This window comes from Tyto alba, unplaced genomic scaffold (genome assembly GCF_018691265.1).
Source record: "Tyto alba isolate M040663 unplaced genomic scaffold, T.alba_DEE_v4.0 Super-Scaffold_13, whole genome shotgun sequence".
Taxonomy (NCBI): domain Eukaryota; kingdom Metazoa; phylum Chordata; class Aves; order Strigiformes; family Tytonidae; genus Tyto; species Tyto alba.
Window position 1 is genome coordinate 45,614,227 of NW_024881275.1, and position 13,593 is coordinate 45,627,819.

A 13,593-nucleotide genomic window follows, 5' to 3' on the forward strand; every position below is an offset into this window, starting at 1 on the left:
ATAGGACCGGGAGGGGTAGATCACCCATTATGGTCATGAGCAAAAGGCAGACTTGGTAGAGGAAGAAGAAAATCGTACATTTGTTACAGACACTAACAACAACACTTAACAGAGTAGGACAGTGAGAAGCATTGCCACATCTTGAGAACACCTTCCGCCACCCCTCCCTTCTTCCCGGGCTCAGTTCTGCTCCCGATATCTCTACCTCCTCCCCCCAGCGGCACAGGGGCAGGGAATGGGGGGTGCAGTCAGTGCTGTTGCTTCTTCCATCTTTGGTGGGAGGAACTTTTTTTCTGGAATTTGTTCCCCCTGCTTCATTGTGGTCCCCCTCTCACAGGAGACAGTCCTCCACAAACTTTCTCCAACATGAGTCCCTCCCATGGGTCGCAGTGTTCCCTGCACTGTTCCATCGTGAGGCACCAACTTTCTCCGACTGGAGTCCCTCTCACAGGCTGCAGCCCTTCCCGAGCTGATCTGGCGTGGGACACCCCCACATGCTGCAATCCTCCCAGCGCTGAATTACAGCAGCGGGACTACCTTTTCCCACAAGAGCCCGGCCTTCTTTGGGCACAGCATCTTGATCATCCATGCAAAAAACACAGGCCATAAATCAATGTCTGCTACACCGTAGATCTTCATGGGTAGCGGGTGGGGCCGCCCTGCCATCTCCCCACAGGATACAGGGGGGTGTCTGCTCTGGCACACCTCCCCCCTCCTTTCTTCCCCTGTTCCTCCACTGACCTTGGTGTTCACACAGTTGCCACAACTCCTCCTCACAAGTCCAACTCCGTCTCACCACGTCCCTTCTTAAATAAGTTATCACAGAGGCGCAGCTGATTGGCTCAGTTTTTGATCAGAGGTGGAGCTGACTTGGAGCTGGGGGAACTTCGAGAAGCTTCTCACCGGGGGAAGCCCCTATAGCCCCCTCCCCTGCTACCAAAAAAACACCAACACTCACTCAAACCCAGGACAAGAGGAAAGACAAACAATAACTGATTTTGACTGATTATGTTATAATGTGAAGGAAGTATTTCAATACTCAATATGATAAGGAAATAGTTATGTCAGTGTCACTACATACCCATCAAGGCAAACTTGGTGGGACCAGGTAGAACCTGTAATAAAATCTTCTGCCACATTAACTTAGAGGAGCACTAAAGCAGTCCTGCTACCTGAGCTGAGACTAACTGCAGCTAATCAGTTACATTTTTTATTATTATTTCAGTAATTAAATGTGGATTACACTACTGTTGAACCACACAATCAACCCTTACAGAAAGCATCAGACCTAGACTGGAGAAGGGAAAAAATCCAGATTTTGCATCTCGAGGCAAGGAAAGAACTGTAAGCACAGTTGTACTTGCTGCTCAGAGGGCTTACTGCCATGCCAAACCTTCAGTTGGATTTGGGCAGCCAACAGGGCCCTAGAATAGTATAAGAATTTCTCTCTGTACAGTTCTTTGAAGGACAGAGATCTGACTTCATAATCTTTGTGTGTGTTTGTCCTTTCAGTTTGGTCAAGGTTCTTTTTTCCCCTTTTTTAAAATTATAAGTAAGCCTTCTTGAGTTAAAACCACTGAGGACAGTTGTTTGCCCTATGGAGAAATGGTGCTGCTTGCATTAGGATGCTCCTCATACTGCCTTGCACAATCAAGGTGTTTGAGACTTGAGAAAAGAGCTCAAGTTCTCTGCTTTACTAATTCAAGTCCAGTCCTCCTGTCAGGAGGGAGGTTTCTAGATTGGTCCCATGTCACGTCTCCAGGCTATAAACCAAGTACAGATGGTGCAATATCCCCTTTCTCATTGATTAGGCAGGGTCATTTTCAACAGGAAAATCTGACCTGTCCAGTGTTTTGTGCAATCAGTTCTCCTGGGCTTGGTATCTACACCCTGGCATGCAGAAGAAGATGTCTTCTTACATCTCCAACAGCTGATTTTGCTTTACGTACAGGCTCCCCTAGCAGTGCACTGAAGGAGGAACTGGACTCCCTGAGCAGCTCTTGCTTTATGAAGCTTCACCTCCTCTTTTAAATCTCCTTTATGGTTTTGAGTACCTGCTTTGCATCTACAAAGATCTTTCAGAACTCTGTGGAGGACGTTTGAGAGTAAGGTCCTCTCACTGTGGAGCACATTTTACCAAATGTATTACAGGCTGTTTTGCATGGGCTCTGCCTCTGTTACAGATTTCCAACCCAATTAGTTATTTACCTTCCCTCGGTGCACAGCAAGCATGGAAAAGAACAGAGTGCAGACTCTGAAGCAGGGTGAGCCATTAATCCTTTCTTACAGTTTATTTGGCCACCCAGTTTTTTCAGCATGGTGGATGTTCTCCACTGCAACAAAGAACTCCACATTGGATAAAGGTCACTATATCATGGCAGTTGCATTCAGCTCTATCTGCCGTATGCTTTAATCTAAGGCCTATACATTTTCAGATCCTCCCACCCATTCCTGGCATTTTCAAGGCTGTTTAAGAGTCCTTCAGTAGTAAAGGCACTTTTCTATCTGTCTGTCAGTTTAGCGTTCCACAGCCTAGACCTGTTTTTCCCACACTGGTTCCATCTATGCATATTTCCACTGCACATCCTTTCTTTTCTTTTTTTGCTGCTCCTCCCCACCACACACGCTTTTCTTATTGAGATCCTCCAGCCTGTCACTGCCTTGTGTTTTGCCATTCACATTTCCCTTCATAAGGTAGGGAATGTTTTCTAAAGCCCCTTTCAGACTTTTTGCAGAGGCTTATCACATCACACCAAAGTGAAAGCTGACATCTTTCATCACAATGGGAAAGCATGCCTTGTCTCAAAGCCCAGTTTCAACCAGGTCTCTCCATGCACCCTTGCAATCTTCCACAACCCATGTGGCCCACTTTTTGTCTGAAAACTCTAATATTTGCAAAGCAGGAATTGCACTTTCTCACTAACAACCCCTGAGCTGTGTGTGTCTGCTCATCTTTCCTTCCCTCTCAAAGTTAGGTGAAGCATACAAAAATTATTCCTGGTCAGACCATCTTTAGCATGTGTCACCTCTTGACCCTCCATGGTGAGCCAGAGGCTGTGCAGGTCTTGCAGTCACAGGCCTGCCAACTGGGTCAGTCTCTTGGCCTGTCGGGGAGGAAGCGATTGGGTGGTGCAGTAAGCTGAAGTGTCTGTCCTTTGTTGGTGGTGTTTTTTTGGTTTTTGTTTGTTTTTGTTTGTTTGTTTGTTTCCCTTGCTTTACTTTGTTTTGCTAAGGTTGGATTTGTGAGGGGAAATTGTCATTGAGTCTGTGTCTTAGGGGGAAGAGGGACACACTACCTTGGTTCAGCAAGAGTTTATGGGCTCTCAATCATTCCTGAAATTTCTATCTTGCAGACCCAGCAATTTCCTCTTTCCTTCTTGCTGGTCCTGATCTTCATAGAGATAGTGCCAAAGTGAGAAAGCACTGTCTTAGAGACAAAGAGTAATTCCTCTAACCTATAAGCACTTAATTCCAGCTGTTGGCAAAACAGCAGGCTCCTTAAATGATCTCCTGTGAAAGTCCCAGGAATCTGTTACACTGCATGTTATTTGTGAAGACAGAGGCTGAAGAAATTTTATAATATAGATTGAACAGCCAGTTTAGCATATTACATCACCAAAGCAATGTGAAAAATTCTGAGCAGCCCCATGAAATAGACCATAAATATCTCCTATAGACATTTGGGATTTTTTTCTCTGAGGTTTATTTGCTGGTGTTAGTAGCTTTTTTAAACCCTTGATATGTTCAGAGCTACATGGATGCAGTTTCAACTCTGGGACAATTAAGTGTGAAAGACATGAAACGCCTTCTACACACCTGGTAAAATGGAAATGCCTGTCTGTTCAAAAAGGGACTTGATTTCAATTGTTCTCAAGTTTTGGCTTATGTTCTCCTTGAAGGTAACGATATATCTTCTGCTGCTCACAGTTTTGCTGGAACCAGCAGTTTTCCTCATTTAGTGCAGTACAAAAATGTCCAGGTTTTCTGTAGTTGCAAGTACTTTGCAAGTCAGGCTCATCGAGGAAGTCAGCATGAGTTGAAGAGGCTCAGTACTCAGTGGAAAGAAAATTTAGATGGTTTAACTGAGACATAGAAGGATTAAGTGTGTCCTGGTTTCAACAAAGTGCTACAGCCAAGGTTACATGGGAGATCAATCTACCCTGCAGATCAAGGCTGGACATCTTTAAACTGCCCATCAGCAAGTCAAGAGGGAATTGATTGTGCTTTTAAAGAAATTAATGGACTTCAAATGAGGGAATGTGAGTTAGTAAAGCTGACTTTCTTCTGGGGTCACACACTTTGTAACCCTAAAGCTTGCTTGTGTGCACTTTCTCTCTCCCTCCTTCTCTCCCTCTGTCCCTCCCTCACTCCATGCAGGTCCTTTCCTCTTCCATTGGCATGACCTGCAAGTAGGCTTAACTCAAGCCTTAGTCTCAGAAAACTGTGATAATCAGAAGTATTTGTTCTGTTCTTCCCCAGTAACATACACTTTTTTTTTTCACTAAAGGAACCTAGAAGGGTCTTTATTGGGCAGTCCAATAAGTGACATATTTACATCCCTGTAAGCAGCCTTTGTGCTGCAGCTGTCACTTGCCTTTGTCTCCACTGAGTCATAAACATCTCACTAGTCACCTTGCATGACTTTGAGTGTGTCCTCTGATTTTACACCAGCTTTGCAGAAATTCAATTCAAAGAGGCATGGACATTATTATGTTTATGTTGCAAAGTCCTTCCCTCTGAGTCTGTACTCCGAAATCTCTTAGGGCCCCTCTCAACAGACGGCCTTACCTGTGCAGGGCCTGGGAGTCCTGATGCTGCAGCCACTGAACTTCAGAGGTTTTTTTGGAAAGCAGGAAAGAGAAAGAGTGCTTTTTTTTCTTTCAGGACAAAAAAGGGGTGAGACATTCCCCTGGTAAGCTCAGAATTACATGAAGTTGTGTCTGCTTGACATTAAATGATCCTAAGGTAGTTTTACAGTAGTAATTAATATTTTAGAGAGTAGTTTTTAGAGGATGAAAAAGCTCCTATTTTTCTTCTTGTTAATGGTTTTAATCAGTTGCCATAGATGGGAGCAGATCTCACTGTCTTTCAGTGCCATGTGAATATTTGCATTAGTGGCGACTTTGTTCATACTGCCTGCAGTTGCTTTTTTAAATGTGGCATTTCTGTATTCAGGAAAAAAAAAAAAAAAAAAAAAAAAAAAAGTAGAGAATGAGCTGTTTTCAGTTGTTATATCATGCATCATATTTTCAACTTTCGATTACAGCATGTAATTTAGTACTTTCAGTAATCTAGGGGTTTGGTATAGGACTCTAGAACAAACCAGCTTTTCTATCTGGTACTTATATAGCTGAAGAAACATTACAGAAAAGAAAGGAGGTACGAATTTTAACTAGGTGAATAAAGAACGCATAGATATATATGGTCTACAGCTGTCCTTTACCTTACCACTGCTGGTTGTTCCCACTATACATCCTCCAAGCCCATGTCTTCTAGACATGTATGGAAAGGCGGTGTTTTGGGGCTAGTTATGGACTGTATGAAATGGGGTCTGATGAACACCTGCTCCCAAACACCACATTTCTTCCATTATGTGGCTTTAAGTGAAACCCAAAACCACAGTTATTGTTTCTTGTATTTAATTTGCAAAATATACTTACAGTGAATACTGGCCATATGGCCATATGCCATAAAAATTATGCATCCTTTGCAAAGACAAATTAATGTCACAATTAACTCACTGGAAACTTTTTTCCTCCCCTCACCCCATGGAGTTACAAAGCTCAGGCAGACTGGAACTACAGCATCAGTGGATCAGCAATGCAAAGAAAATTCTCGCACCAGATTTATACAACAGTTTTGAACATGAGATGCCAAAGTCATGGATAGAGGCACTCCTCTCAGATATGTGTAAAGCCCTTGTATCATGAAATTTCTCTGAGAGCTGAAGATTATTCCCATCTCTAGTAATCAGTCCAGAGCAATTGCTGCTATCCAAAGCTCACTTAACTCAGCTGGGAAATAACCGTTACTGTGAAACTCCACAGTGATCTGCTTTTGACTGAGCTGTGCTTAAAGAAAAAGCAGTAAGCATGATGATGAAAACAATTACAAATAGCTACAAAACCAATTGTTACTGTATCTACCTTCAAAATTCTATTTAAAACGTTCCATTAGACAGCAGGGTATCAAAATGTGGTGGTTTTTTTTTTTTTTTTGTCCGAAATGCTGCAGACAATAATGCTGGTTTTCCCTTCCAAATTAATACATTAGCTTTCTAAATGTGAGGACATCCTGAGGTTGCAGGTTGAGGTCTTTTAATAAGGTAAAAGGACAAAATAATCTTTCAAGCAGGGATAAGCTTAGTAGTGAGTATACCTGTTAAGACTCACAAAGGCTTCAAAATGTGCACTACTATATAGATGAGATTCACTTTGCCATGTTTGTCACATCTTAGGCCTTGGTATGCGGCAGCCTGTCATGTCAGGCATCTCCTTTGGTCTAATAATCCAGGCTCCTTTCGTGCCAGTGAAGGAGGAGAGGCTCTTCCACAAGGAAAATCTCTCCATCTTAAGAGTCATGTCAAGGATGGTGCTCAACCCACTGACATCAAGTATAGATGACCCTTCACTGCTGAGCTAATGGCAATCTGTGCGCCAGCCTTTTGTCAACATTGAGTGTAAAGTCCTGTTTGAACCAGTGCTAGCCAAAAGAACGTCAGACTACTCTTAAAACATGACCCCTTTTCCTGCCTCTAGACAAGGCATAAATTTATCCTGCTCTGAGAGGTTATAAATCATGCTTTGAGGGGCCAAGAGAAAGGAGTGTGCTATGAGGAATTAGTACTCCGTGTTTGCATTTCATTAGCACTTAGAAGCCCCAGTCAGGAACAGGATCTGGAAAGATAAGACCCAATGGGTGGGTGCAAAAAGGAGAAGCATGGGGGAGCTTGAGTTTTTAAGAGGTCACAGGAGAGCCCATCAGAGGAGGGAACCCCATGTAAGCAAGGCATCATAGAAGAAAGAAAAAGAAGATGAGACACTGGTGGTTAATGGCAAAGGAAGGGAGGGATATGAGAGACATTACAGGCAGATGGGATTCTGGTGGAGTAAAAGAGGGGACTTAAATATCTCAGTCACTATCTCATGTCTCCTTGAAACAACACAGCTAAAGCCACTCTGAAAATGGTGCCAACCAAGGTGTTCCATTCTCCCAAATGCTGAGTGCTAAAAATACAATTTTACTTGGAAGATGATGAGAAACACATGAAAATAAAATGTGACAGGTACTACTTCATCCTTTTTCTTTGGAAGAAGAACTCAAAATGTGTAAGTGGTATTAGTTGATAGCAAATCTGCTAAAAGCATGTTTTCTTTGGATTCAGTATGTGCAGCAAATGGTAAGATGTCATGCATCACCTGCTATAAACATGCCCCTTGGGTGCTTTCATGTTAGAAAAATCTTTGATTACCAGACAAATTTTGTGTAGGTGCTCACAGCTTTCCAGTCAACTCCAGTGGAATCAGTCAGTAGATAAAAGCATTGTCCCACCTCAGGGTAGAATCTACCTTTCAGAAACAAAAATATTGGGATTTGTTCAGCACTGTAGCAAAATTTCTTACTTCTGTGTGTCTGGAGATGTCTAAACAAAAACCATGCAGGAATTTTTCCCACTTTTTGCACTTGACAGATAGTCACTTCAGTTAGTTTTAGACATTTAAAAATTAGGGGCATATTCTCACGAGTTTAAGCTTTCTCTGCAGTCAATGTAGGGAGGCAGACACTATCAGAGGGGCTAGTTGATCTGCTTTCTGAGAGTAGTAGAGAGTGCCTTACAAATAAATGATTCAGTTTTAAGCAGATAAAATCATGTGAAATGAATAACACAAATGGCTTGACAGAGGTCACATAGACTACCAGTGGCATGGTTCCTGAGCTGGGTGTTGATTGGTGTCCAGGCTTCAAGCATGCCTACCCTGTTTTGACAGAATTTAGAGCAAAACTTACTCAAAATAGTGGGCAACCAGAGACTGTAGTTTGAGGCTGCAGCTGCAGCCAGCCTAGCAGGTACATGCCTGACTTAGGCTTTACTCAGCTCATGGAGGTGGTTTTGCAGGCACATAGCAGCATGAGGATCTAAGGACATGATATGGCTTCCCCATCATCCCCGTTGCTGTTAGCTCGTTGAGGGCAACCTCAGGCAGATTCACCTTACAGTAGTAGTTACCAACAATGACTGCAGTGGGGACTTTTTGATCACTGTCCCTCCTATGGTAGCTTCCTTTGGTCAGGGCACTAACTTGACAGACACTGCATGGGCAAATCCTAAGGCTGGGATTGCTTATCCTACCCTGGCAGCTTCTTAAAGGTTGCTAACTAAATGCTGATCCTGCCTTCTCCAGATATTTCCAAAATGCAGCAGGGAGTAAGCTAAGAAACACTGCAGGTACAGTGGTGCTTCTATTTAATAGCAATCTAGACACCGAATGGTGTCTGGCAGCACTGGTGGCCCAAAACTGTTAATGCAGATGAGCTCATATGCAGAAGATGCTAGTTTGGTCTCCGGATCACAGACTCTTGTGGACCCAAGGGAGGCAATCATATATGCACATGAAGGGATGATGCCTGCAGCTCCCCTGTCCTCTCCCTCCCTACAGAGCTGAACCAGAGCATCTACAGTTCTCATTTATGAGCAGAGGATGAAGAATTCAACATTCAACCAGTCACTCACTCCCCTGGGAACAAGGCAGTGGCTGGACCAAGGGATTCAGTCCGGAGTGATTGAATCAACACGGGGCCTCAGGTTTAGCTCCACTGAAAAGGACCTCCTTCAAGGCAATTCCAGGAAGAAACAACATCCAGGGCCTCGTTTTATTGGGCACTATAATGTCTGTAATGACTCTCACACCTTAAAATCATTTGAATGCAATTAATGCACTATAAGTAGCTGCACAAAAATTAAACATTTTTAATGAAATACACAAGTGTTGCAGAAATTTAAGGTCACTTGATGGACAGAACTAGTGAAATACTCTCTTTGTCCCAGTCTGGGTGTGGGGTAGTGTATCTCTGAAGTGTACATTTAAACTTCACTCCCTGTGCTGATCAACAAAATACAGTGTCAGGTAGTTAGTGCTTCTGATAGCAGCAGATAAAGAGCTCAGAGGACTTTCCAGATCCTCCCTGACCTTACTTCTTCCCTCACATACAAGTACACTTACCAGTCAGGAAAGAAAACTAAGCCATTGTGATCATATGTCCACTCTTGTCTTTCCCAGCCACTTCCACATCTACAACCGGGACAAGTCATCTCACAAAATGTGACATAAAGCAGAAAGCCTTCTGTGTAAATGGGGGAGAGTGTTACATGGTTAAAGACCTCCCAAACCCTCCAAGATACCTCTGCAGGTAAGAAATCCTATTTGCTTACTTTGGTGGAGCCACGAAGTTCCAGAAATGTTTTTTTTTTCTTTAAAGGACCACCTGAACAATTTCTTCTCCTATACTTGTGGCATTAGATATTTCTTCACTTTTAAATATGTGGATGTGAAAATAACCTAGCAAGAATGACTTCCGTGTTCTATATATGAGGCATAACAGAGACCAACTGGGAAATCTTCCCACATAATACTAGCACAGCAAGCCCCATTGATGTTTACATGGAAAGAAGTAACACAGCTTGAGCCATATGTTAGAAATAATAAAACAGATAATGTATACTAAATACACTGCAAATAGCAAATAAAAGGTGTGTGGATAACCGTATTGGATAAGAACCCTTTATACAGGACAAACTGGTTGTTTTTATCGTCTGCTGTAGTAACTAAACACTTTCTGGTGAGACTGGATTCACAACTGGAGGTTTTGTTGTTGTGTTTAATTACATAAAAAACAGTGAATGTCATGGTAATTGTTGGAGGTTACTATTCATGTGAGGATCCTGATTCAGGAAGTCATATGAGTTTAGTTTTAAGAGTGTACTTGTGCACCTTTCTCAAGTCCTGGCATGTGCTGTGTCGAGCTGTTGCAATAGTCCATTATGTTGAAGAACATCCATAGAGCTACAGCACTGGAGCTCGCCTCCTGACTGGTAGCACATCATGTAGAATTTACCTCTGGAGCTGAACTAGTCATAGTGAGTTACTGCTTCTTTTCAGTTTAAGAGGGAACTCAGCATTTAAACCTTGGGAAACATCCTTGGGATCTAGCAGGATTGAATGTAAAGGATGTGCTTTTGTGAGGATTTTGCTAGTTTTCAGACAGACAAGAGACAGTGATCAGTAAATACTGTTGTCTGCTGTAAATGCATAGATTTTCAGTCTTCTAGGACTAAAAATCAAATGATACTAATTGCAAATATGGCTCTGATGGGTGAGTTAAGTGACTGTCTATGATGCTTTCATTAGGCCAGGAAGGCACTGACTGCTTGTCTCTGTTGTTAAAACAAACAAACAAACAAAAAAAAAACAAAACAAAACAAAAAACCCACACCCAAAAAGCTCCACAAACACCAAATCCCACAATGTTCTGCTTTGTTTGTGAGTTTTCTTTTTGTTTGTAGAAGGATGTTACCTGCCCTTTATGAGCTTTGTTTTGCTTTGGTTTTTCACAGATAGCTCTGTTGCTAAAATTGATGAATATTTCATTGATTTTAGAATAATTTTTAGATAAAGTGAATATGGGAAAGTTACTGGCTCTGGTGGGTTGGAATCCTTTTTGAAAGAGTGAGAGAGAGAGAAAAATTTGTGTTAAATTTACATGATCATTATAAGCCAGCAGTACAAGATGAGCAGTTTGCCAGGACTCTCCAGGGCATGTACAAGAGCCTACCTATCTGTTTCAACTTCCTACCCAAACACTGCTCAGAAAACTCCAAGGCAGGAGATCTGAGCATCTAACAGACTTGCTAATAATGTGCACTGTGTTGACAGTTTCAGAGGTATCCCATTTTCACTGTTATGGGGAATTTTTTTTTTTTTTAATTCAGAGATCTATGTTTGTTCTTTGATGTTATAGATTAGATTTTAAATTAAATGTCTCAGAGACACTTGAATGAAGTGGAGATTTTTTTTTTTTTTTCCTGTCTTGTGGACAAGAAATAACCTTTAATTCTGGGGCTGGAGTTGAAAGAAAAGGCACTTCCCAAATTTGACAGATGTGCCTCTCCCTGGGTGGCCCAAGACCTATTTGGAAAAAGCATCAGAGCTGTAAAATCAGAGAGGGTGAACCTCAGACTACAGCAGTGGAAAAGGATTCTTATCCTGCAGACAGGGCCACTGCTATTTTTCAGGGTCTTTTTCTGTTCCTTCTAATGCTTGTCAGAGCTGAAACTTTATGTTGTATAGCAAAACGGGATGCAATACAGCCACATAAGAAATAAAAGTGTGAGTACTTAAAAGTGGGTGTACTGGAAAACTGAAGAGACAAAATACAGTTCTCTTCTTATTTCATTAAAAATACAGATGTCTACTTTTAATTCAAATATTCCAGTGTTAATTAAAATAAGTATCTAACCAGTACACATTGCCTTCATTGTTCTGAGAAAATAAATCTTCTCCCAGAACATGCCTGTGGAAACAGAATGCTTGAAATATGGTACTTGCTCTTCATATTTCTGCCTCAGTAGCAAGTTCGCATTTTTCCATATGGTCCATCTGTTGAGAGCAAAAACAAAATTTCTAAAGCATGAGCCATATCATTCTAAATTGGTTTTATCCCTAACCAAAAAATATGACTCAGATTCACAACAACCATGGAATTTTCCAAGTGATATCTCTGCTTTTGTGAACACCCTATTCTATTAAAAAAAAGAACTCCTAAATCCCTCTTCTGTTAAAATCAAGCCATGTATTAACAAAAAAAAAAAAAAAAAGTGTTTTGTAAAATATATAGTAAAATTATCCAGACTGGATCAAAACTTGCTCTCATGAATACTGCTGTGAACTTTGTGTTTGCTTTCAAGAGGTAACCATGTGAAATACTCAAGAAATGTATGAAGACTTAGTAATGTATTGTACAGCTACATCTATGGTAGCATATATATTCCATACATGTATTTCAATTATGTCCTCAGACTGAACAAAACAAATCTCAAAATATGAACATATCTCAAAATATGAAAGATGAGAAAAGAAGCTTTGAGACTACTTAAATAAACTACTGTATAAAATTTTCTTAAGTTTCATAGGAACACGAGTCACATTTTGAAAATATCATAGACTTTGGAAGCTAGGACATTACTGGCTTCTTATGAGATTGAGGTCCCTATGTCATTTCTCTACAGTTGGAAATGTGTCCCCAGGTTCACCAAAGACAAAAAATCAGATAGCTTCTTCAATAAATACAAAATTTAGACCAGAATCCCTAGCATTTTCTTCTTACTTGATGAAAAATCTATATGAATATAACATCTATTATGCTTCTAGAGTGTTCTTTTGAAGTATCCTACCATGAAGGCCTTGTTGGTCTGACTAATTGATTCTTTACTCACAGAGACCATCTTTTCTAGTGCTTTTGTTGTTACTGGATAAATGAATTTACATATGGATTTCTTTGGATTAAAATAATGCTTCACTCTAATTGAAGGATGCTGCTTATTTTCTTAACAGCAAGAGTGGATTACATGCTTTTTAATGATACAACCATTTTCTATACCCATCTTCATGTAAAGGCCTTGGTGGAATAGAAATTGACAGAAGGTTCTTGAAAACAGAAAAAAGAGAAAATTTGCTTCCATGATGCTAGCAAATGTTCCAGAGATACTCATTCAACAGGCAGGATAGAAATAGTAGTTCTGGCTTAGGCTATGAAATAGACTACTGAATATGGAAGTGTACTGTACTTCCCATGAGAAAAAAACATTCTTCCTCAACGCATTTGCTTATAGGCAGTGGATGAAGTGGAAATGTGAGGTCCTGATCCATTCAGCCATTCCTCTCCTGCTGAAAAACATTTTGATGATATGCATTTGATGTTCTGAGAATTGTTTTCTGAACACATGCAAATACTGCTCTTTGCAACTACTGTGTGTAGAGGAGATAAGCAATTATTTTAGTATATGTTGTTTAGTATTGTGGTTTCACCTAGTTAATACAATAAATAAGTATTCTGAGTAGCCTTTTATAGACAAAAAGGAAATAATAAGGCTCTTGCAGCACAAATGTCTACTTGTTGCCCTGAGCTGCCCGACTCCAACTTTTGCTAGTGTCATAAAAGAAAATGATACGTGGGTAATGAACTAGAAAAGAAAGACACAATAAGACTGTGCTTGTAAAATCACAATCTACAGTAATTAGCACTGGCTACTGCCAAATAGCACTGGAAATGGTGGTGCACTGCATATCTGAGCAATAAAATGCATGTAGCTTTCACACATCATCATAAGCCAACAGGCTCATCTTGGTTCTTGTCTCGGCTGGTCCGCCCTGGAACTATTCTCAGCAGCAGGCAGGTGCTGCAGTCCGTTTGCTGACAATGGGTTCAGAGAGAGTAGAAAAACACATGAACTGTTTTCAGCGCCATCTCAACAGGGCTGACCCTGCTCGGTCTGGAAGCGATCTCAGCATTGTCTACACCAGTCCTCAAGTTGTTTTC

General features: G+C 41.1%; 1 protein-coding gene across 14 annotated transcripts in view; it reads left to right on the forward strand.

Annotated features, from left to right (window-relative positions):
* The window catches only part of NRG1 (neuregulin 1), a 419,616-nt gene that overhangs the window by 377,458 nt on the left and 28,565 nt on the right, over nt 1-13,593 (forward strand). For all 14 annotated transcript variants that reach the window (XM_032997903.2, XM_032997900.2, XM_032997904.2 and 11 more), the window contains one exon: nt 9,279-9,408. In XM_032997903.2, coding sequence (XP_032853794.1) covers nt 9,279-9,408 — 130 coding nt within the window. The remainder of the gene's footprint in view (nt 1-9,278; nt 9,409-13,593) is intronic.